Consider the following 22,488-nt stretch of genomic DNA (forward strand, 5'->3'; position numbering starts at 1 on the left):
GGATATTCCTCAGTTAAAAAAAAAAAAAAAAAAAAAAAAAAAAAAGCAGCATGAGGAGAAATAAATGTCTGACGGTCGGGTTTAAAGTGCTGCGTGTTCCTTGCAGGGCTGCAGCCCCTGCCTGTGGCACTGCACATCTCCGGGACCACCTTCCAGGACCTCGCAGATATCAGTGGGTATTATCCTCACTCCCTCTCAGGAAGTGGTGGGATAATCATTCCCCATTTAACGGCTGGGAAATTTGGCACAGCGCACATTAAGTGATTTGCTGACAGGCACACAAGAAAATTGCGCTAGTCAAGCGTTCTCCCAATTATGCCATCCTTGGAACTGCATAATTTCCCTGCGTGATTCCGAGCACGGCTCAGACTCCCTGGGCAGGGCTGCATCTCCGCAGAGCGTGCAGCTCAAAGCAGCCGGCGGGACCCGCCCGTGTCCCCAGCGCGGGGCACAAACCCAGCTCCGGGGTCCCGCTCACCCCCCGCAGGTGGGCAGGAGCCGCAGGTATAACCTGGGAGGACGCGAGAGCTCTGGGGATGCTCGGGGTGCTGCACAAACCCCGCTCCAAGCTCCCAACGCCGCTTCCCCTCCGCGCCCTGCGCAGCAGAATTCCGCAGCCCAGTGGAAATTCCCCAGCGGTGCCAGCGCTGGGGCCTCCGGGGACCGGCACAACCTCCCTGCAGCCAGCCAGGAGCTGGGGCGCTGCCATGCGAGCGGCATTCCGGCCGCCGGGAGGGATCCTGTGCGCCAGGGAACCGGGGATGGAGCGGGGAAGTGAATTTGGGGGAGCGGGGAATGTTGGGGGGAGCGGGGCCGGCGCTGCCCCAGGGCGCTCCCCCGCTGCCCGCGCGGGTTTCCAGCCTCCCCTGCCCTCATTCCGATGGGCCCTGCCCGCCCAGCCTCCTAATCTGCGCTAAGTGGGACTGCCGATGAACGCTGCGATAAATTTAGAAAGAAATCTTTGTGTGGGTCAGAGGAAAAACACGGCCCGGGGACGCCGAGCTGCGGCGGCGCGCTCTGATTTCCCAGCAGGATTTCTCAGCGCTGAGATTTCTCAGCCACAGCGCTCAGAGGTGGGCCAGACTCTGCTGGAGTTCGTGAGCCAAGGATGCCTCGGTTTAAATGAAGATTTTTAGGTGGTTTAGTGGGAAAGGAGCGGGCGGAGGCAGCAGAGGCTGCGCTGCCCCGGCTCCGAGCGCGACCTGACATTTCAGCTCTTAAAGAGCAAGTTTGCGTTCCCCAGGACTCGTTTATAGGCACGGGCAGGGAAAGCAGTTGTGCTTAATTCCTCTCTCAGGCTCCTGCCTGCACTGCCTGCTCCTTCCCAATCGCTTTTGTTAATCTCTTAAATTGTTTTAAAACAACAACAACAAAATAATGGCATTAGCGGTGCAAAATCCCCCGTGAAATCACCAACGCAGCCCCGCATCCCTCTCTAAAATCAGAACGTTTCAAACTGTTTTATCATTTGTTGGTAAATTATATTATACCATCGTGAGGAGAGGAAAAGAATTTTCTGAATGTATTTCCTTTAATAAGCTATTAAGACCTTGTACTGCTAATTAAACTATTAATTAGACGTCTTATCATTCCTAAACACGTTAGCACATTGCCAAAGCAGCAATGAGCCTCTGGGGCAGGCAGGAGATAAGGAAAGAAGGAAGATGCAAACATGAAAATTTAAAAAATATGAAGGAAAAAAAATCAAAAGAACCAGAAATAGCAAATAAATAACTAAGAGTCAGAAGGGTTATGTATTGCTTAATTTGCAGGAATAAAAAATAAGAAACTTGAGAACGTAGGAGCCCTTGGAGCATCTGTGTCTTACACTGGAGAAAAAGGGACAGGACTTTGCAAACCTTTGATTTTCTGCAGTCAGAGCAGTGCAATCAAAAGTGGAACCCATCTTCCCCAACACCAGAAAATGCCATTAGAAAATTAACAGGAAAACTACTAAAAAATTGTGGGGTTTTCCTTCTGCAGAAAAAAACCACGAATTTCCAATAGGAAGAATTTCTGCATCTGGCTCCACACCGACCCACAAACAGCACCCCAGGCTCACCCAGCCTTGTATTTTTAAGTTAAAAAAAGAAAATTTCCATGCTCACAGCACTTGGGATGTTCTCTGCATGCTGTGAAGGAGTTTCCTCCTGCCTGTGGCTCCTTCAGGAAAGGGAAGGAGTCTGGGGGCAGCTCCTGCTCTCACAGCCTGGCACCTTTGGCACCTCAGTCCTGGCTCTCCTCGATCTCTGCCCATCTCAGGGTTTGTAAAACATTAAAATGTTGTCAGACCCCAATTCCTCAGCGTTTGCCTTCGACAGTCGATCTCAGGGGATGGATAATCTCATTTACATCTGTTACTGCAAATCAAAACAGCAGCAAATTAAATGGATCTGAAGGCCGAGATTAAAGGCTCCAAGCACATGGGAAGTGCCTGTAATGCAAAGAGCTGTAAATATAATTTTCTTTTTCCTTTTTTTTTTTTTTTTTTTTTTTTTTTTTTAATGGAAAAGCCCTACACAGATGCTGCTCTTTTACCTGGAAAGCAAAGACAGACTCATGGAAGTGTTAAGGCTGGAAAAGATCTCTAAGATCAAGTCCAACCACTAATCCAGGTCCACCACCATGGTTAGCAAAGGAGGAAAAAAAACCAAAATGATCTTGATCATTATCCCTTTCCATCATCACAGTTTTCCAGCTCTGGGAAATGCCTCTGTGGCCATCTGATGCTGGCTGAGGTTTAGGCTGGCTCAAAACTGCTGAGCCCAGTCCTGGCTGGGATTCCAGGCATGTCCTGGTCCCACTGATGCTTCTCCAGCTCCTTCTCCTCCAGCCCCTGAGGTGGGACCCAGGATGTCACCAGAGCCCTCCTGTGCCACTGAATTCCCTGGGCCAGACCAAAAATCCTGCGTGGGCTTGAGGGGGATGGAGCAGCAAAAACGGGAGAACCTCACAGGGGTTCAGCACTGAGCAAGCAGATGGGAAGGGATGGATGTGAAACCCACGTTGGAAATGTTGGAAATGTTGGAAATGTGGGAATGTTGGAAATGCCACCGTGGATGTTCCCCACTCCTGGAGTGTGAGCTCCAAGTCCCTCTGTTCACATCATTCCTCCATAACCCCACGGTTCCACTGAGCCAGGGCTGGGATGCAGCACTGTGCTGGGGCAGGACCCATTTTTTGGGAGCAGTTTTTGGCAGGGCAGCCTGATGCCTTAAGTTTGGATTTTTCTGTTCTGCTTGGGTTTGCTTTCTATTGGGTTTAGAGTGGTGAAGACAAAATAGTCCAATTCCAGCTATTGATTCAAGGACAGTTTCTTCAAACTTTAGGCGCTAAGAATAAACAATGTGAAAAGAGGAGGGCGGGCCAGCCAGGAGAAGAGGAGGAGGACACCTTACAGTTTGAGGCTATTAATTGGATGGTTGAATCCTCTATGTAAATGGACTGAAGTTTATAAAAATGTGAAATCATGTGACCAAGCCACTGGTACTGCCAGGTGTGGCTTTGAAGACCTTTCAGTAAATACCTATTTATTTCCCCTGACTCTGTGTGAGCTCTGCTCCAGCTCCTAAAGGCAGCAAGCGTTCCCCGAGCGGCAGCTGCGCTCTGGAGCCGCTCCGAGCCGGCAGGGAGCAGCATCGGAGCGCGGATGTGCCGCTGCAGCATCCTCGGGCTGCGCCGAGCGCTCACCCCGCTCCGCATCCAGAATTAACAAACACAGCCAGGAGCCGCTTTTTATCGGCTGTGAAGGGTCTGTGATAGTGCAGGCAGGTGTGTTCTCACCTGGGAGCGGTGTGCTGGTTTTATTGGGAAAGGATGAGACATCCAACCCAGGGACAGGGTTAATAAAAATGAATAAAAACTTGTTTGCTGTCATCAATTTGGCTTCGGCAATGCACAGAGTAAGGCGCCTTCAACTCACAGTGGAATTTTGAGGTAGTTCACATAGGAAGGTGTTCTTTTACTTCAGGGAAAAATCTTTGATTTCAGCTGGCAGAAGGATTTGGGGGCTGCTTGGGTGGGTGGCAGGCTGGGAAATGGACAGGCATGGCATTCAGTAGCAGTGCTGCATCTATATTTCTATTTCTATTTCTATTTCTATTTCTATTTCTATTTCTATTTCTATTTCTATTTCTATTTCTATTTCTATTTCTATTTCTATTTTTCTATTTCTATTTGTATTTGTAGTTAGCACCTTGTATTCCCCCCCATTCTTCCCCAGAGGTTGTTTTCATGCCAATTATTTTCTTCTAGAGGGTCCCTTTCAATATTCAGCTCCTCACAAGCTGAAGATTCTGTGGGAGTGGAGTGTGAGCTCATCAACCGGGCAGCAGCACTTGCATCAACCTTGAACCCCGTTTATGGGAAATCAGGCTGCTGTTGGAAGCTGGAATGGATTCAGACCCCCCAGAATGGCCCAAAAAAGCAGCTGTGAGGCTGCAGGGGATGGAGAGGAGGGAGCAAGGAAGGAATGCAAGGGGGCTGATAAGGAAGGAATAATAATAAAAACCTTTTCAGCCGGGCCAGGGCTGTTTGCACACGGGCAAAAAACTTCCTGAGTTGGAAGTGCAGCCTTTCCCAAGTTTTTCCAGCCTTTCCCAGCTTTTTTCAGCTTTTCCCAGCCTTTCCCAGCTTTTTCCAGCATTTCCCGGCCTTTTTCAGCCTTTCCCAGCTTTTCCCAGCCTTTCCCAACCTTTCCCAGCTTTTCCCAGCCTTTCCCAGCCTTTCCCAGCCTTTCCCAGCATTTCCCAGCATTTCCCAGCCTTTCCCAGCCTTTCCCAGCCTTTTCTAGCCTTTCCCAGCCTTTCCCAGCTTTTCCCAGCCTTTCCCAGCTTTTTCCAGCCTTTCCCAGCTTTTCCCAGCCTTTCCCAGCCTTTTCCAGCCTTTCCCAGCTTTTTCCAGCCTTTCCCAGCCTTTCCCAGCCTTTCCCAGCCTTTCCCAGCTTTTTCCAGCCTTTCCCAGCTTTTTCCAGCCTTTCCCAGCTTTTCCCAGCCTTTCCCAGCCTTTTCCAGCCTTTCCCAGCTTTTTCCAGCCTTTCCCAGCCTTCTCCAGCCTTCCCAGCTTTTTCCAGCCTTTCCCAGCCTTTCCCAGCTTTTTTCAGCCTTTCCCAGCCTTTCCCAGCTTTTTTCAGCCTTTCCCAGCCTTTCCCAGCTTTTTCCAGCATTTCCCGGCCTTTTTCAGCCTTTCCCAGCTTTTTTTCCAGCCTTTCCCAGCCTTTTCCGGCCTTTCCCAGCCTTTCCCAGCCTTTCCCAGCCTTTCCCAGCCTTTCCCAGCTTTTTTCCAGCCTTTCCCAGCCTTTTCCGCTGGCTCAGCACCGGCTCTGCTCCCGGCATTTCCCCAGTCTGGAGGCTTGGGAGGAACCTTTTGTTTTGCCAGAGCACTTGACTGTAAGTTTAATTGTCGCTACCCGGCCGTAGGACATCCCCCGAGCTGTGAAAAGTGCACCTGAGGTCTGATGAGATCCGCAGCTCCTGCTCGGGGCTGATTAGACAAAGGATTGCCGGAGGAAATGTCCCCAGCAAAAGGAATTTGGTTTTCCTGCATCGCAGCCGGGCTGCCGGAGGTCAGGCTGCCCCAAAACACCAAACCAGGGTCAGAGCCTGGGGAGAGTCCCCCGAGGAGCTCCTGGTGTGCCTGTGCCAGGGAATCAGCGCTGGGAAGGGTCAGACAGCCCAGAGAGGAATCAGGAGAGACCCCCGTTCCCAAAGCTCGAGCATCTCCACGGGAGAAGGCTCTGAAGGGTTTCCCTGCCTCCCCCTGCACGTTTTTGGTGCAGGAGATGTTGCAGAGTGCCCAGAGTGAGGGAGCCCGCACAGAATCACTGAGGGATCCTCAGTGGGGTTGGAAAATCCCTCCTGGATCATCGAGGCCAAGCTGTGCCCGATGCCACCCCCAGGCTGGGCACTCCAAACCTCCCTGGGCAGCCCCTGACCACCCTTTCCATGAGGAAATTCCTGCTAAATCCCACCCCGAGCCTCCCCTGGTGCAGCTTCCCTGCTGCCAGCTCAACCCCCAGCCCTGCACATCACTCTGGACTCTCATTTATTTTTCCAGGAATTAACTGGGGTGTCTCAAAAGTCAAGAAGCAAATCAAACAAAGGAGGTGTCGCACTCTGCTGCACGTCACTCATCCTGCAGACGATTTTTTTGGGAGAGGAATGTGCTCAGAGCCAGCCAGAGCCTTTAGTCATGGGGTTTGTGCTGGGAAAGAGCCTCTCTGAGAGGCGTTGTCCTCCCATCCTGCTGGCAGCAGCCAAGCCTTGCATCCCACAGGGATAAACACGCTGCAGCTCCAAGGACACAACGGACAGGCCGGTTTTTAGTCCTTAATTATTTTTCTTTTTCAACCGGGATTATTTACAGTGAGATCTGGGAGAAGCAATTCACACCAAAGCAAACAGCCTGGGATATTTTAATGGTGTTTAAGCGACTCTTGCACCCACAGAAACAGCCCCAGGTGGTGATGGATGCTGCTGTCATTGCTCTGAGCACGGTACCAGAAAAAAACCCTTCCCCTCAGCACTGAAAGAGGTTGGGATGAACTCACTCGTGAGAGGGTAGATCAGCTTCAAGGGCCATTTTTGGGCTCATTTTGGGTGTGGAGGTCGCTGCTGGTGCTCGTGTTGAGCCACCATCCCTCCTGGTCCGGCACCAGCAGCACAGGGCTGGCACAGTCTGGGCTTTGGCTCCCTAAAAATGTGCTTGGGATGGGGAACAAACCTGCCCAGGGTCCCACCGAGCTGCAGGGAGCTCCACGTGGCTCCAGCAGAGCTTCCCCTGGGGGAAGGATGAGCACAGAGAGGGCTCAGAGCTCCTGGGGTTTGGCACTGCCCGAGTGGGATCCCTGCTCTCTGTTCATGTCCCTGCTGCTGGTGCAGACAGAGGAACCCCCACTGCAGAGCTGGGGTTTTGTCTCCCACTCTTCCCTCCGGGGGCCCTTTGGCACCTCTCATGCCCAAATTCCTGCCCCAGGTGCCAGCAGGGAGGGTCCCAGCCCCAGGCACCCCCAGAGCCTGCCCAGTGCTCTCCATCTCACTCAAGGGATGAATTGCTGACTCTGCCTGTCACAACCCCCAGCCCCTGCCAGGAGGAGGCTGGGGAAGGTTTTTTCCTCTGAAAATGACTCCAGGACACAGTCCTGGTAGGATTCAAAGAGAAAGAAGTTGACATTTCAGCCTTCAATTCCATGTGGAAAGTTTTACACAGAGCTTCAGCAAATTCTGCTGGAGTAGGAAATAGTGGAGGAGCCCTAAAGGTTAGGAAGGGGTTAAATGCCTGATGGTCTCACAAGAGGAAGAAATCCTGCACTTAAACATAAAGATGAGATTATAAACAACTCTGTTAACCAAAACTATCTGAAACCTGAGAGGCTTTTGTCACTGCAATTCCAATTTAACTGCTTTAGTCAGCCTAACATATTGCTACCAGAAATCTGGGCTGCTTGGAGACCTGCTCTGCCTCTGCTGAAAAGCTGGGGAGGGCTAAGGGCACTGGCATTTGTCCTGATGTTCTTCTAACAACAAAAGCACAGAACAGCTGCAAAAAAGTGTCCTGTGTGGTCAGAGGGAGGAGGAGGAGGAGGCAGAGAAGCTGCTCTTTGGCAGCTCTGGCCGAACTGTGCTTTAGGCTGATTCTGAAGTTCTTCACAGAGACAGCAGCAGCAACAGAGAGTGTCTGCAGTTCCCTGTGTGTGTCACAGCGTGCCCTGCCTGCCGCGGGCTCGGTCACATCTCGCTGTCGGCGGGGCTGCGCTGCCGCCCCGAGTGGCCGTTCTGGGAGGACGCCTGGCCGCTCCCCTTCTCCTGGGCGGCCCCGTTCAGGCTGGGCAGGTTCGGCTTCTCCTGCGGCTCCGCCGCCTCCTGGGATGCTGTCATCAGCAGCGTGTTCCCCTGGCTGCCGTGCTCCGTGTAGTACGGGTCTTCAGCCTGGCGGGGACACAAGGGACAGAGTCAGGGAGGGGAAGGGCTCTGGGTCCGGGGCAGCCCCAGGCAGGAGGGACAAACAGACACAGGGCAGGAAGGGTCTGAACCAACGCGGAGCAAGGAAACCACCCAGGAACTGCAGTTTTTCCTCCAGCACCTGCAAGAGAAGCTGCCAGGTTTTGTTGTTTTCTCCTAAGCAGGTTTGGGAGCTGACCTTGCCTTGGGACTGAACCTCTGCTGGCCAAGGAAGAATCACCACTGAATGAAATGATGGAAATTATCTCTTTTTCTTCCCTTCCCCTTCCTTTGAAGTGCAGAGCTGGCTGCCAGCAGCGGCAGAAGTTCACCTCTGCAGGGCTGAGTGCTGCTATTGCTGCTGGAGGATCCTCCAGCCCCTCACAAGAGCTCCCCAGAAGCTGAGCAGCCCTGGAGCTGGCAGTGGGGATCCAGGTGGCAATTCCCAGCTGGGATTTCCAGCACTGCTGGCTGCAGCTCGCTCATCCCTCTCCATGGGTGGGCTGGACTCGCCTCACCTGGGACTGGGATTGGCACTGCCAGGGGTGTCCATGGCACACTCTGCCACATCAGGGCACTGGAATTTCCCTGTGTGCTCTGGGGACATCCTTCCTGGCCAGGGAATGTCCTGATGGCCTCCCAGGACACAGCTGCTGGGAAATCATGGCCCAGCCTCACTTTACTCAGGGTCACATCCCCAGAAGTCACTGGTGAGGAGGAGTCCTCAGGGTCAGCCCTGCCTGGAAAGGGGAGAATGGAAATAGGAAATTTCTGCCTCTTTCTTTCTTGATATGTTTTATTACCATGGCTGGTGGGGAGAAATTGCCTTTATTACAGCATGGGTACAGACATGGGGCTCACACAAGGAGTGGGAATTAAAGGGCATCACTTTTAAGGACACATTCACAAGGTTTCAGTGCCTCTGGAAGGGTCTTGCTGGATGAGTCCTTACTGCTGAGCAGAAATAAGTGTTAGACCTGGAGGCAGGTGCAGGAAAGGGGCAGTGCTGCTGCAGGAGCTGATTTTGGAGGATCAGAGAGGTTCCACCTCCCCCTGTCCCTCTCCTTGCCCCTTGCCCTGTGCCACGAGCTGGGGGCACACACAGGGGTGAGCACAGGGCTGGGGATCCCCCTGTGCTGTCCCTGCACCCCTGAGCTGGGGATGCCCCTGTGCTGTCCCTGCACCCCCAGAGCTGGGGATCCCCCTGTGCTGTCCCTGCACCCCTGAGCTGGGGATCCCCCTTTGCTGCCCCTGCACCCCCAGGGCTGGGGATCCCCCTGGGCTGCCCCTGCACCCCCAGGGCTGGGGATGCCCCTGTGCTGCCCCTGCACCCCTGTGCTGCCCCAGCACCCCTGAGCTGGGGATCCCCCTGTGCTGCCCCTGCACCCCCAGAGCTGGGGATCCCCCTGTGCTGTCCCTGCACCCCTGAGCTGGGGATCCCCCTGTGCTGTCCCTGCACCCCTGAGCTGGGGATCCCCCTGTGCTGCCCCTGCACCCCTGAGCTGGGGATCCCCCTGTGCTGCCCCTGCACCCCTGGGCTGGGGATCCCCCTGAGCTGCCCCTGCACCCCTGGGCTGGGGATGCCCCTGGGCTGCCCCTGCACCCCCAGGGCTGGGGATGCCCCTGAGCTGCCCCTGCACCCCTGAGCTGGGGATGCCCCTGGGCTGCCCCTGCACCCCTGGGCTGGGGATCCCCCTGTGCTGCCCCTGCACCCCTGAGCTGGGGATCCCCTGAGCTGCCCCTGCACCCCCTGAGCTGCCCCTGCACCCCCTGAGCTGGGGATCCCCCTGTGCTGCCCCTGCACCCCTGTGCTGCCCCTGCACCCCTGGGCTGCCGGGCTCCTCTCTACCTGCGGCTCTGCCACCTGTAAGCACTGACCAGCCTCTCTCCCGCGGGGCTCCAGCTGCGCCTCTTCATCAGGAAGTAGCCAGCCAGGCCCAGGAAGGCCAGCAGCAGCCCAGATGTGACCAGGGCGATCAGTGTCTTCTGGGAAGGCTCCTGGTGCCTCCTCGTGCTCTCCTTTTTAAGGGATTCTATTCCAAACTGGAAAAACAAAGCACACAACACCAAAGAGAGCTGGGAGTGGGACAAACAGGAAACGTTTGCATCTGCTGCACAGGCTGCAAACAATGCTGTGCTCACCTCCTTGGGACAGCACACGTAAACAGGGCTGGGCTGAGCTGCCCCAGCTCTGCCCCAGCCCTGGCAGCCCTCACGTCCTCACAGGCCCATTCCCAGCCTGGATCTCCCGTGGCACAGGGAGTTTTGTCCTCTGGAGCACACCCCGGGGTTTAGAGCAGCCAGCTGGGATCTCTGAGTGCTGCAGCCCTGCCCTTTGCACCCTGAGAGACAGCTGGGGCTCAGCCCCCAAGGGAGCTGGCAGGAGGAATTCAGCAATTTGGTCCTTGAGGAATCCAAGTGCCAATTGCATCCTGAGAGTTATTGCTGGGGTCTGACCTGTGCTGAGCAAACGCTGCAGCATTTTACTGAGCCATTGCAAGCACTTCTGCCCCCCTGGGCTGTACTGGCTCTCTTGTGCTGCATCACAGCCTCACTGCTGCTTGGCTCCAGCCACAGAATCCCAGGCTGCTTTGGGTTGGAAGGACCTTAAAAGTCATCCAGTGCCACCCCTGCCATGGGCAGGGGCACCTTCCACTGTCCCAGGGGCTCCAAGCCTGGCCTTGGGCACTTCCAGGGGTCTCTACACTCCTCAGGCACCTCCAGACTGGAGGCAACTCCAAATCTCAGCACCTTTCCCATCCTCAGCTGACCATCTAAGCCCCTCATCCCTCCAGACACATGGGCAGGCTGGAATTTGCTGAAGGGATTTACCTTTTCCCAGTGAGACTTCTGGAGCGTGCTCAGCAGTTTGTCAGGATCTGCAAGGTTTAAAACAGGAGAGCAGATCACACTGGTGGCACATCAGGGATGTACCCCACACATGACACACATCACATCCACACATTCCGTGCCCAGAGGAGCCCAGGCTGCTCCTGGGGGCAGCTCCACGGCTCCAGGGATGCAGCAGGACCCCAGAAGAAGGAGCAGAACTGCACAGAGGTTTCTCCTGCCAGGACCTTCTCACTGCCCTTCCCCAAAGGAATCCCTGTCCCACTGCCCACACCATTGTCTGGGGGTCACAGCCAAGGAATGGCCTCCACTGACCTTTCTCTCCTTTGAGGATGAGCAGCAAGCAGTCCCTGTCCAGGCTGGATGGAGTCAGTTTGATCTCACAGGGAGAATCCACGGTGTGGGTTCTATTTTCACATATTGCTTGCCATAAATCCGATCCCTTGCTCTCCAAAAATTCTTCCTGTGAAATTTTCAGGAAGAGCAGCCATTAAACCAAGCAAGCTGAGCAATGCTCTGCCTCAGCCAAGCTGGTGGAGGTGTTGTGCTTTCCCATTTGAATTTTGGTGGCTCCTCTGTGCCCTGCAAAGCTGAGCTGGGTGTCAGACCCTCCCCTCCCACTCCAGCACTGCCCACAGCCCCAACACCCTGGAGGTGGAGATGCTCGTTTCTCTTGTCTTACCTTAATAAGAATAAATTAAATTGAAATATTATTAGCAGCTCTTGAAAATGGCATTTAAACAAGGCTAAATTTAGGCTCTGCATGGCATGGCAAGTGTCCCCAGATTTTGGGCTGGAACAACTGAAGAGCCCTATTGTTTCAGAGTCCCAGGCAGGGGCTGGGAAAGGAGGGAAATAACAAAAAAGCATTGAGCCTTCCTGTTTAGGAAATGTCTTCAGTGTTTTTGCTAGGTTGCTGATCAAAGGCTAGGTAAAAAACTCACAAATTTCTCACATTTTAGAGCTACACTGACTCTTGGGGTGGAAGAGGAGTGAGGAGCTGCAGCCTTTGTGGGCCAGTTTTGGGATCAGACGGATCCAGGCTTTCTCCTGGGGGCAGTTTTCAGCCACAGCCAGGCTGGAGGACAGAGCCCAGCATTGCTCAAACCCTTCTCAGGCTTCCTGGCTCCTTCCCAGCCGGGCTGTGCCCACCCAGACACAGAGACAGCCCCAAAATCCCTGCCCTAAATCCCAGCGTGGGGCTGGGGAAGAGGAGAGCCCCCCTTGTCCTCCTCTGCCCCACACCACGCTCGGGTCCCTCCATCCTCCAGGTGCCCAAAAATGCAGGAGCTCCTCCACGGGAGAACAACAAACAAATCATTTCCAGCTGTTTCTATAGAGCTTGGCTGGGGGAGAGGAAGGCCAGGATGGAACAAGAGCCCCGAGTGAGTGCGTGTTTTCCTTTCTGTGCTGTGGAAAGAACTCACGGCAGTGTCAGAGTTTCCCTTCGCAATTAGCGCCAGCTGATTGCTCATTTGCCTCGGGAAGGGCCAGCAGGAGAGGGGACACAGCTCCCTCCTGCCTGGCCTCTCCTGCACTGCTGTTTTCTGGCTCCCAGGCCAGCCTGAGCCGCCTGCTCCCAGCCCGGGGCTCTGCTGTGGAGCCTCCAGAACTGGGAATTTGGGATGTTTGGGCTGCTCCACGCGCAGGGAGGGCTGGGCTGTGTGAGCCGTGGCTGTTGGGATGTACTGCATCCATCCTCGGCACAAACCCAGCGCCCGGGCGGGATCAGAGCCCACTAGATGGCAGCTGAGATCGGGATCCCGCAGGGTCCCTGCGATTCCTGCTCCAGCGCAGCCCCTGCAAACAGGAACGAGCTAAAGGCCATTTCATCGCTCCTCTGCACAGGAAGGCCAAGTCAGACCCACTCATGGCTCAGTGACAAATCTAAACTGGCGTGTTTTATGTGTATTTCACACCCAAGATCCAGCACCTTCCACCCCCTGGGGCAGGCTGTGCCCCAGTAGGAAAGGTTTCTGCCTCCCACCCACAGCAGACCCCTCTGTGGTATAAATGCCTCATTTTCGGTGCACAAGGCCAAGGACATTCACAGGGAGCCTGGGACTCCCTCAGGAGCTGCTGGGGACACTGAACAACTCCTTCCAGTGCCCTGTTTTCTTTCCTAGGGCACTTGGCAAGACAAAAAAAAAAGGCACTTTTGTTCCCAACAGGGAAGAGGAAGAAGAAGAACAAAGGCAGCTTCCTGTTGGACACAGTGGGAGATGCTTTAGAAGCTGAACCGACCCCAGAGCTCAAAGGAAAAAGGAGGATTTATGCAATGGGGAGGTTGCATTTCCCCTGGAACTGCTGGGACCCCTCGGGATGCTCCAGGCACCATCCCCAGCCTGGCCCAGCCCAGCTGCTGTGCCCAGGGGTCACTGCTGGGAGCCCCCCGCCCCAGAGACCCCCCCGGGGTGCTGTGGGACCCTGCAGCCCCTGTCACTCACACAGGACTGGTTGAGCTGCAGGCAGATGGCCCCGGTGTCCCGCTCGCCTCTGGCTCCGTGGCACCCGATGGCAGGGAGGGCAGGCTGCAAGGAGAGCACACGGGTGTGTCAGCGCCCTGCTGGGGCCTTGGGGACCCCCCAGCCCCCCGTGCTCACCTCGGGGCTGTGCCTGGCTGTCTGCAGGGCTGTGGTGGCAGCTGGGCCCGCGGGGAGCTGCGGGGTGGCCGCAGAGCTGGTCCCGGCCACCGTGGCACCCGAGCTGCTTGCCCTGTCCCTGGGCTCTGTCCCTGGGGGGCTCTGGGTTGGGGAGACCCCCGGGCTCCCGTGTGGCTCCAGGGGGGTGCCTGGCAGCGTTGTGGGGGCCAGGCTGGGCTGGGGGCTCGTCCCCAGCTGCCCAAGGAGCTCTGAGGATGCCGAGTCGGTGGCCACGGGCTTGGCTGTGGCTTCAGCTTGGAGGAAATGCAAAGAGAAGGACACAGGAGAAAGCTTTAAATGCTGTCAGCGTGGCTGAAGCACAATATTGATTTGTCACAGCAGCCCCAGGAGTCATTGGCTCTCTAGGAACCCTCTAGCCCTGTCCTGCTGCTATTGTCACACACACCCCATGCCTGGGGACAATGGGCTCCTGCCCAGCCACCCCCCAGCTCCTCCTCACCCCGAGGCTCCAGAGATCCCAAACTGCACCAGGGAAAGGCTCCCTGCATCCTCTCATCCCTCAGATCCCTTCAGTGCCTGAGCTGGGCCTCCCATTGTGAAATCCCACATTGGTTTGTGTTGAAGGGACTTAAAAATCATCCCAGCCCTGCCATGGCAGGGACACCTCCCCCTGTCCCAGTGCTCCAGCCCCAGTGTCCAGCCTGGCCTTGGGCACTGCCAGGGATCCAGGGGCAGCCACAGCTGCTCTGGGCACCTGTGCCAGCCCTGCCCACCCTTACAGGAACAATTCCTTCCAAAAATCTAATTTAAATCTCCCCCTTGTCCTCACCTTCCAACACGTGTGAGATAAACATTACTGAGCTTTTTGTTTTGACCAGGATGGGGCTGAGCTACCTGGGCTGCGTGTCCCAGGTGGGATTTTTTTGGATGGAATTAAAGCTTTTGATCATACTCAACCTCTCTTTTTTTTTTTTTTTTTTTTTTTCTGAGAGCACAAACCATGCCTTAATAAATCACAACAAATGCACTTCATAAATCTAATGATCAACACAGAATCTACCAGGAATCACAGAGGGAACAAGGGGAGAGGTTACCAGAGGCTGTTTTGGTGCTGCTGGTGTCTCCTGTGGCTGTGCTGGCAGTGCTGGCAGTGCTGGCAGTGCTGGCAGTGCCACTGCTGCTGTCCCTCGCTGTCCCCGCCGTGGCTGTCGGTGTGGGGGTGTCTGTGGTGCCCTCAGCAGCACAGCCTGAGGAAACAGGAGCTCTTAGGGGCTGCTGAACCCCCAGCCCAGCCCTGACCCCCTGGGGAAAAGCAGGAAGGTGTTGGGAAGGATGAACCAGGAAAACCTTACAAATATGAATGTTTAGATTCTGAGAATATGGAAAACATGAACGAGATTGAAATGAAAGCCACTTTTGAGATACCAAACCTCAGTTACTGAATAACTTAAAGACAATAGGATGGCCAGCTGAAAGTAATCCCCTCTTGATAGAACAGTGTCTTCTGCTGGAGAGCAGCTCCAAAGGTCAGAGAAGACTTGCCAGGGTCCAAAGAGAAGTTTTTAGAGTTTAAAGTACAACACACTATGGTAATGTAAGGATTCTTATAGGCTGTATATAAATGCTGTAGAATTTGTGTCTTGTGTTAGATTGGTTAGTGGAAATTAGAATACTCAACATAGAAGAAGATTTATTGTATTGTAAACAGAAAAATCACTCTCTTACTGCTACCACCCCTCTCTTACCTTACCCTCTCACCCCCTCACCCTCTTATTCTCTTACTTCTTTCTCTTCCCCCCATTCTCTCTCTGTCCTACCCTGGGCTGTGGCTGGCAGCTCTTAGCAGGACTCTGTGCACCCACACCCTTACAATAAACTGCAGCTTTAACACCAGCACATACAGAGTGCTGAGCTTGTCCCTGAGGACCATCCACCCCGACACAAAGACTCCCAAATTTGCTTTTCCTGCCCCAAAATGGCAGGAAGCCTCGGGAGAGGCTCAGGGGTGAAAGTTTTCACCTGGGTGAGCAGCAGACTCTGGTGCAGCCCTTGCAGGGGCTCCAGGGCTCCCAGGAGGAGAAGGACAGGCTCGTTCCCACCCTCACCCCGCTCTGCACAAAGCTGGATTTCAGAGTTTGGGTTTATAATCCTGGGAGGGAAGAATCAAGCCTTGGAAGAGATCACTTGTGTGCCTCAGGATAGATAAGCTGGATTTGCAGTTGCAGGCACAATCTCAAAGTAAATAGAAACATTCCCACTGGCTTGGGATCAGCCCTGACTCATGAGTGAAAACATCTTTGGAGGTAAAGCAGAATGTTTGGAGAGTGGTTTGTTGCTCTAACTTAAAGTTTATATATTGCTTCCTGCTGTGTTGCAGAGATGACACTTCCAGCTTTTCCTTCAGAAATGTGAGTGTGAGTCAGTGAAAATGCATTTCTCCTCATTCTTTAACCTCCTCTCTCCCTAAGATCCATTCCCACTTTTAACAAACAGCTCCAGTCTCTACCCCAGGGCTCTTGGTGTTTAAGATTCTTATCCAGGCACTAAAGAGAAAATCATACAGAATGTGTTGTTTCATTTGTAGTTCTGCCCAGGGGACTCCCAGCTCCAAGAAAAGTTACTTCATCCTCCCAAACCACCCTGAGAGACGGAGCAGCTCTGGCAGGTCCCGAGCAGCCGCCGGCGCGGGGCAGGATCTGCTGCCAGGGGAGCAGCACCGGGCACTGGGGCTGGCACTGGGCACTGGGCACTGGGAGGGGCTGGCAGGAGCTGCTCTGAGTCACCAGGGCAGGACCTGGCTGGGTGAGCTCCTCAGAGCCTGGAGGGTTTGTGGGGAGCACAGCCCGGGGGCACCGGGGCTCGTGTTGGTTGTGGCAGGGGCAGAGCTGCTCTGCTGCTCCTGCTGTGGGAACACGGGAAATCTGGGGCCCAGACTGGTCCTGTGGGGCTGCCCATCCTGATCCATCCCATCCCATCCCATCCCATCCCATCCCATCCCATCCCATCCCATCCCATCCCATCCCATCCCATCCCATCCCATCCCATCCCATCCCATCCCATCCCATCCCATCCCATCCCATCCCATCCCATCCCGCAGCTGCTCTGGGGGGGCCCTGCTGAGGGCTCAGTGCAGGTGTCTGGAGCTGGAATTCAGGTTCTGGCACAGCTTCCATTTCAGGGGGGAGAAGTTCCTTCTTCTCCAAGACAATCCAGTTCCAGCTGGTTAAGTCACCGAGTTTTCCTGATGACTTTTAGCAAATCAAAAGCAGGAGGTGCGACCGCGTGCCCAGAGAAACGAGCAGCACAAACCAGAGCCAGGCTTTACGCACAACTCCGTGTTTCTGTGGCCATGTGCAGGAAATTTTACATCACCAGAACAATGCAGAGCCTGGGCTTGACCTCCCTGAGTGCCACAGCCACCCAAGCACCTTTGAACTCTTCCAGATGTTTGTAAAGCACCCCAGGTATTTCTAATCGAAGCCTGGATATTGGAATGGAAGCCTGGCTGTAGCTCAGTGTGATTTGGGAGAGGAGCTGTCACTTTGCATTTCTTTTCCTTGCCTTTCTTGGAGCATGTGCAGGAGCTTTTCCACAAAACATGGATGAGTTTTTTTTGTTTTTTTGAAAACTTTGGGCTCATGAGATAAATAATCATCCAGATGTGGGCTGGATAATCCACGTGGTGCTCAGCTAAAGAGAGTTATTTATTGCACCATACATTTTTAATGGCTTCATTAAACTTTGTCAATTTGTTAGGATTGAGGGTTTAGAGTTTAAGCCAAGCTATTTATTAACCTGGGAGAAATCTTCACCTGGCAATGCAAGCACGTGCAGGAGCAAAACTATGCAGAGATGGGAAAGAAAATTGCACTTCACAGCACCCATTGTGTTCACCCACCTAGGTTTTAAAAAGGAAATGATTTTTTTGAGATATTTTAATAATGGGGCTTAGGAAGGATCTTAGTTTGAATAAAGAAAAGGCAGCAATAGAAATGTCAAACTTGCTCCAAGAGTCATCCCTGAGCACTAAGCCAGAGCCACAGAAAAGCTCTGCAGTGGCAGAGGTTCAGGAAAGAGGAGGAAGGTTTCCATCCCTGGATCCCAATCCTGCACCCACAGCAAACAAAACTGAGGGAGGTGAATCCCTCTGGGACCTGCACCTGAGCTGCCCCTGGCTCAGATCTCCTGGTTAACCTCTGGCTCAGCACCTGGCTCGTTGGGCACCTGGCCCAGGGCAGCTCCTCCAGCCCTGCCTTTAACAGAGTTTATTCCCAGGCTCCACGAGCCCTCCAGAGCTCCAGGGGCTACAGCAAAGGGAGGCCCTGAGCTGGCACAAGGGCACTGCTGGAACCAGGAATGCTGAACAGGAGGGTGTGGAACCAGGACTGCAGAACAAGAGGGTGAGGAACCATGGGATGTAGGAGAGGAGGGTAGAATGACCATGGGATGTAGGAGAGAAGGGTGTGGAACCATGAGATGCAGCAGAGGAGGGTATGGAACTGTGGGATGCAGGAGAGGAGAGTAAAGAGACCATGAGATGCAGGAGAGCAGCCCTGGAGCCATGGGATGCAGAGCCCTGGAGCCATGGGATGCAGAGCCCTGGAGCCATGGGATGCAGAGCCCTGGAGCTGTGGGATGCAGCCCTGGAGCTGTGGGATACAGAGCCCTGGAGCTGTGGGATGCAGTGCCCTGGGGCTGTGGGATGCAGAGCCCTGGAGCTGTGGGATGCAGAGCCCTGGAGCTGTGGGATACAGAACCCTGGGGCTGTGGGATACAGAACCCTGGGGCTGTGGGATGCAGCCCTGGAGCTGTGGGATGCAGAGCTCTGGAGCTGTGGGATGCAGAGCCCTGGATACAGAGCCCTGGAGCTGTGGGATGCATAGCCCTGGATGCAGAGCCCTGGAGCTGTGGGATCAGAGCCCTGGACAGAGCCCTGGAGCTGCGGGATGCTGCCCTGGGGCTGGAGCCAGCCCCCCTCCCCGCAGCAGCCCCTCCAAGGGCTCCAGCCGGCATTACTCATGCCTTTCCAGCTCCACAGCTCTCAGCCATGTGGCAGGAATTCAAGCGGGTGGAGCCCTCTTCCCTCTGGAAATATCTGATAAAAAATCCCTTCCCTCCCCCTTTTCCTTCGCCCAGACAGGATGTGGGTGTGGGGCCGGGCTGGGGGGCTGGGGGAGCCCCCCGAGCTGCCACACCAAAGCCCAGCTGCTGCTCTGAGCCTTTCCTTGGGACTGGGGCCTCTCAGGCAGCTCGGGAGCCCAGCACCTTCCCAGCGTTGAGATTTCTCCTGGCTGGAGCAGCAGCCTCTAAAGGATGTTAAACTCGAGCAGCTGGAAGTTTTAAAATCTTTTTTTTTTTTCCTTTCCTGATATTCAGAACTTTCCTAAGTGTTGCAAAAGGAGTGGAGGGAAGAAAGGATGTGTGAAAACAGCAAGAAAAGAGATTTTTCTAAAAATCAAATTTGGCAGCGATGAATGAAAAATATATAAAAAAGAAAGATGAAAGGTTAAGTGAAAGAAGCAAAGCGGTTTTATTAGGTACAAATACACCCACACTCCCTTTTCCATGTGCTCTGGGACAAGCACAAGCTCTCTGTGGGCTTTATCCTTCCCCAGTTTTCCTACACGAGCTGCTCACAGCATCCTGCAGGAGCCTGGCAGGGTCTGGAGCAGCAGGCAGAGGCCACAGGGAGCATTGCCAGGGCTTTGCTGCCCTCGAGGTTGGGTTTCCCAGGGGATTTGGGGTTGGACCAGGCTGCTCCTGGCTCTGCATCCCAAACTCCATCCTCCCCAAACTCCATCCTCCCCAAACTCCAAACTCCCCAAACTCCATCCTCCCCAAACTCCATCCTCCCCAAACTCCAAACTCCCCAAACTCCATCCTCCCCAAACTCCAAACTCCCCAAACTCCATCCTCCCCAAACTCCAAACTCCCCAAACTCCATCCTCACCAAACTCCATCCTCCCCACACTCCAAACTCCCCAAACTCCAAACTCCCCAAACTCCAATCTCCCCAAACTCCCCCCACTCCAAACTCCCCAAACTCCATCCTCCCCAAACCCCCAAACTCCATCCTTCCCAAACTCCATCCTCACCAAACTCCATCCTCCCCACACTCCAAACTCCCCAAACTCCAAACTCCCCAAACTCCATCCTCCCCACACTCCAAACTCCTCAAACTTCATCCTCCCCAAACTCCAAACTCCCCAAACTCCATCCTCCCCAAACTCCAATCTCCCCAAACTCCATCCTCCCCAAACTCCAAACTCCCCAAACTCCAAACTCCCCAAACTCCATCCTCCCCACACTCCAAACTCCTCAAACTTCATCCTCCCCAAACTCCAAACTCCCCAAACTCCATCCTCCCCAAACTCCAAACTCCCCAAACTCCAAACTCCCCAAACTCCATCCTCCCCAAACTCCAAACTCCCCAAACTCCAAACTCCCCAAACTCCAAACTCCCCAAACTCCAAACTCCCCAAACTCCATCCTCCCCAAACTCCAAACTCCCCAAACTCCAAACTCCCCAAACTCCATCCTCCCCACACTCCAAACTCCTCAAACTTCATCCTCCCCAAACTCCACCCTCCCCAAACTCCAAACTCCCCACACTCCATCCTTCCCAAACTCCAAACTCCCCAAACTCCCCAAACTCCATCCTCCCCACACCAGGTCCACACACAACTTTTGTAGGACTCCTGCCCCTGTCCCAGAGTGGCACAAATGGATTTTTCCCTATAAAACACGTGGCTTTAGCTGAAGGTGTCCTGGGAGCAGGAGGAACCCGCTGCTCCCACCCTCAGCAGCTGCCAGGAGCAGCTCGAGCCCAAACCCACAGATCTGGCATTTCCATGGGAGCTGCACAACTGGAGCCTTTGATGGATTCTCTGGGACTTCCCACAGAGCTGAGGAACAAGCAGAGCCCCCAGGATGAGCTGTTTGATTTTCCCCAGCAGCTACACCAAGGAGAAATCAACCTCCTGCCCTTTCCAGCCAGGAATGTCCTGCAGGAATGATGGGCATGGGCTGTGCAAGGACATTTTGCAGCATTAAAGCCCCTGCAGCCCAGTGGCTTTGTTCTTCCAAAATCCACTTTTTGTCACTTTTCCATCACTTTTGTTTTGTACAAGGAACTCAAGGTTTGGAACTCGAGGTTTGTCTCACACTTCTGTCTCACATCCTTGCTCAGCCTCATAGTCCCAAATGTCATTTTTCTCAACTAAAATTGTTTTTTTTTTTTTTTTTTTTTGTAGTTGCTGTAAAATTAACAGAGGCTGGAGGGACAGCCAGCAGCTCAGGTGAGCAATTTACCTGGGCAGCCAGGGGAACATGAAAGGAGCTCTGTGAAACAGGAGAACAAAACCCAATGAATTCCTGCAAATACATCTCGTCGCTCACATTTGTGTGAGTAAGAAAAAATTACATTTGAGGAGACACCCGCAGGCTCCTGGCTCCTGTCCCAGCACACCAGGCAACACACAGAGTGCTGCTTCACTTTTTTAGTCCTCTTTTATTACCTCATGGCTGTTGGGTTTGGGACAAAAATGATAATATTTCCCTACACCATAACCCTTTAAAAAGAAAATCTCGATGCTGTTATTCATTGCTTCACATGATGAATATTTGAAGAGCTGCAATAGGAGATTTTAATATTTATGGGGACTCATTTGATTTTCAGCAAATGTTTAGTTCCAACCACAAAACAAAAGCGTGGCTCATTTACACCAGCTCAGGCTGAGACACAACTCGAGCTGTGGCTGCACTTGCTGCTGCACTCCCCTCCCCTCGTGTTTTCCAGGGTTTTGGGGGGGGGTTTGATCCCCATTCCTGCCCCTTGCAGAGCAGCAGGGAGTCTCCCCCCAGTGCTGTGGGATGCTGGTGCAAACGCTGCTCTGTGAAATGTCACCACAAGGTTTTTTGGGTGGGATTGATCCCCAGACTCCTGGAGGAGCCTCTTCCCCCCGAGCTGCTGCTGCCAGGGGGTTTGGGGTGTCGGTACTCACCAGCCAGCTCCAGCAGGCAGACAGTGATGCAGAGGAGCTGCCTCCACTCCATGGCTGTGAGAATTCCCAAAATCAGCGTTCCCAGCGCCGGGCTCCTCAGTCCTGCAGCAGCTCTGAGCTCATGCAGCTTGGTTGGAGTTCAAGCCTTTGAGATCACTCACTGGTGGGGTGGGTTTCTCTTCAGGGGTTGTGCTTGTGGCTCAGGACTGCGAGGTGGAGTTTCTCCGCTTTGATTTCCCAGTTTTATATAGTTCATGGCAACCTCACTATCACTTAGGTAATTTTCTCCTCCCCACTTTCCTGCCAGCAGCTTCAAAACAAACAAAAGATCAGCCCTCTCCCCAGCAAAGGATCCCAAAGGCTCGCTGGGATTAACTCTTTCCTGAGAGCTGCTGCTTTCCTGTCCAAGGGACAGCCTGATCCAGCTGGATGCAGGGACTGCAGCCGAGCCTCCAGCTGGGCTTCCCTCAGAGAAAGCAAACCCAGCCCGAGGACAGCAGGGATGTGGCAAGCCCCAGGTCCAGCCCAGCAAGTCCTGAGTGCAGTCCCAGCACCGTGGAAAACAGGGGAATGCTGAAAATGGGCTTCAGAATCAGGAATTTTCTCAGCAAATTAAGCAAGGAACTCAAGGGTGTGAAATCACTGCTGACCTGAAGAGAAGGAACTCCACCAGCTCCACTAAATCAAACAGGGAGCACAAATGGGATGGGTTAGAGAAGGTCTGGGGCAGAGAAAAACCCACAGGCAAAAACTTTGGCATTAAACCTGGAGCAGGGCAGAAGAGCAGGAACTCCCCTGAGCTGGGGAGGAATTCTTTGTGGGAGCCTGAGAGCAGCACAGAACTCTGGCTGCAGTTTTATTGCCTGAGCCTCACCAATGGGAAACTTGGCTCCCTGGTTTTCAGTGGGACACACATGGGACAGCTCAGGAAGGGCAGCATGAGGGATGCTCCGTGCCCTCACACAGAAATGTGCATCCCTGGATGGTCCAGGCCAGGCTGGATGGGATTTGGAGCACCTGGGATAGTGAAAGCTGTCCCTGCCCAAGGCAGGGGGTGGAATGAGAGGATCCTTAACATCCCTTCCAACCCCAGCC

The 22,488-nt window shown here is 54.0% G+C and overlaps 1 protein-coding gene across 4 annotated transcripts; it reads right to left on the reverse strand.

The window, feature by feature from the left end:
• Positions 1-6,300: 6,300 nt before the first annotated feature.
• CD34 (CD34 molecule) lies at positions 6,301-21,866 on the reverse strand. Of its 4 annotated transcripts, none has more exons than XM_056511436.1 (8): positions 21,394-21,866; positions 14,485-14,637; positions 13,391-13,683; positions 13,235-13,318; positions 11,103-11,250; positions 10,770-10,816; positions 9,816-9,980; positions 6,301-7,925 (listed from the first exon to the last, which is right to left on the reverse strand). In XM_056511436.1, the coding sequence occupies exons 1-8, from the start codon at positions 21,443-21,445 to the stop codon at positions 7,725-7,727; spliced, it is 1,143 nt and encodes a 380-aa protein (XP_056367411.1). In that variant the 5' UTR covers positions 21,446-21,866; the 3' UTR covers positions 6,301-7,724. The 4 variants fall into 4 exon arrangements, with proteins under 4 accessions (XP_056367411.1, XP_056367413.1, XP_056367412.1 ...); XM_056511438.1 differs by having other exon boundaries at positions 9,787-9,980; positions 21,394-21,846; XM_056511437.1 differs by lacking the exon at positions 6,301-7,925 and adding an exon at positions 7,935-8,888 and having other exon boundaries at positions 9,787-9,980; positions 21,394-21,847.
• Positions 21,867-22,488: the final 622 nt, after the last annotated feature.

Source organism: Oenanthe melanoleuca, chromosome 26 (assembly GCF_029582105.1).
Source record: "Oenanthe melanoleuca isolate GR-GAL-2019-014 chromosome 26, OMel1.0, whole genome shotgun sequence".
Classification (NCBI taxonomy): domain Eukaryota; kingdom Metazoa; phylum Chordata; class Aves; order Passeriformes; family Muscicapidae; genus Oenanthe; species Oenanthe melanoleuca.

Bases quoted from the DNA above. Each gene is read 5' to 3' on its own strand.
- CD34 (XM_056511436.1), bottom strand. From the start codon at position 21,445: ATGGAGTGGAGGCAGCTCCTCTGCATCACTGTCTGCCTGCTGGAGCTG. The intron at 11,251-13,234 runs GTGAGTGACAGG...AAAATTTCACAG, and splicing joins TGCAGCTCAACCAGTCCTGT to GAAGAATTTTTGGAGAGCAA. The intron at 9,981-10,769 runs GTAAATCCCTTC...TTGTTTTTCCAG, and splicing joins AGAAGTCTCACTGGGAAAAG to TTTGGAATAGAATCCCTTAA.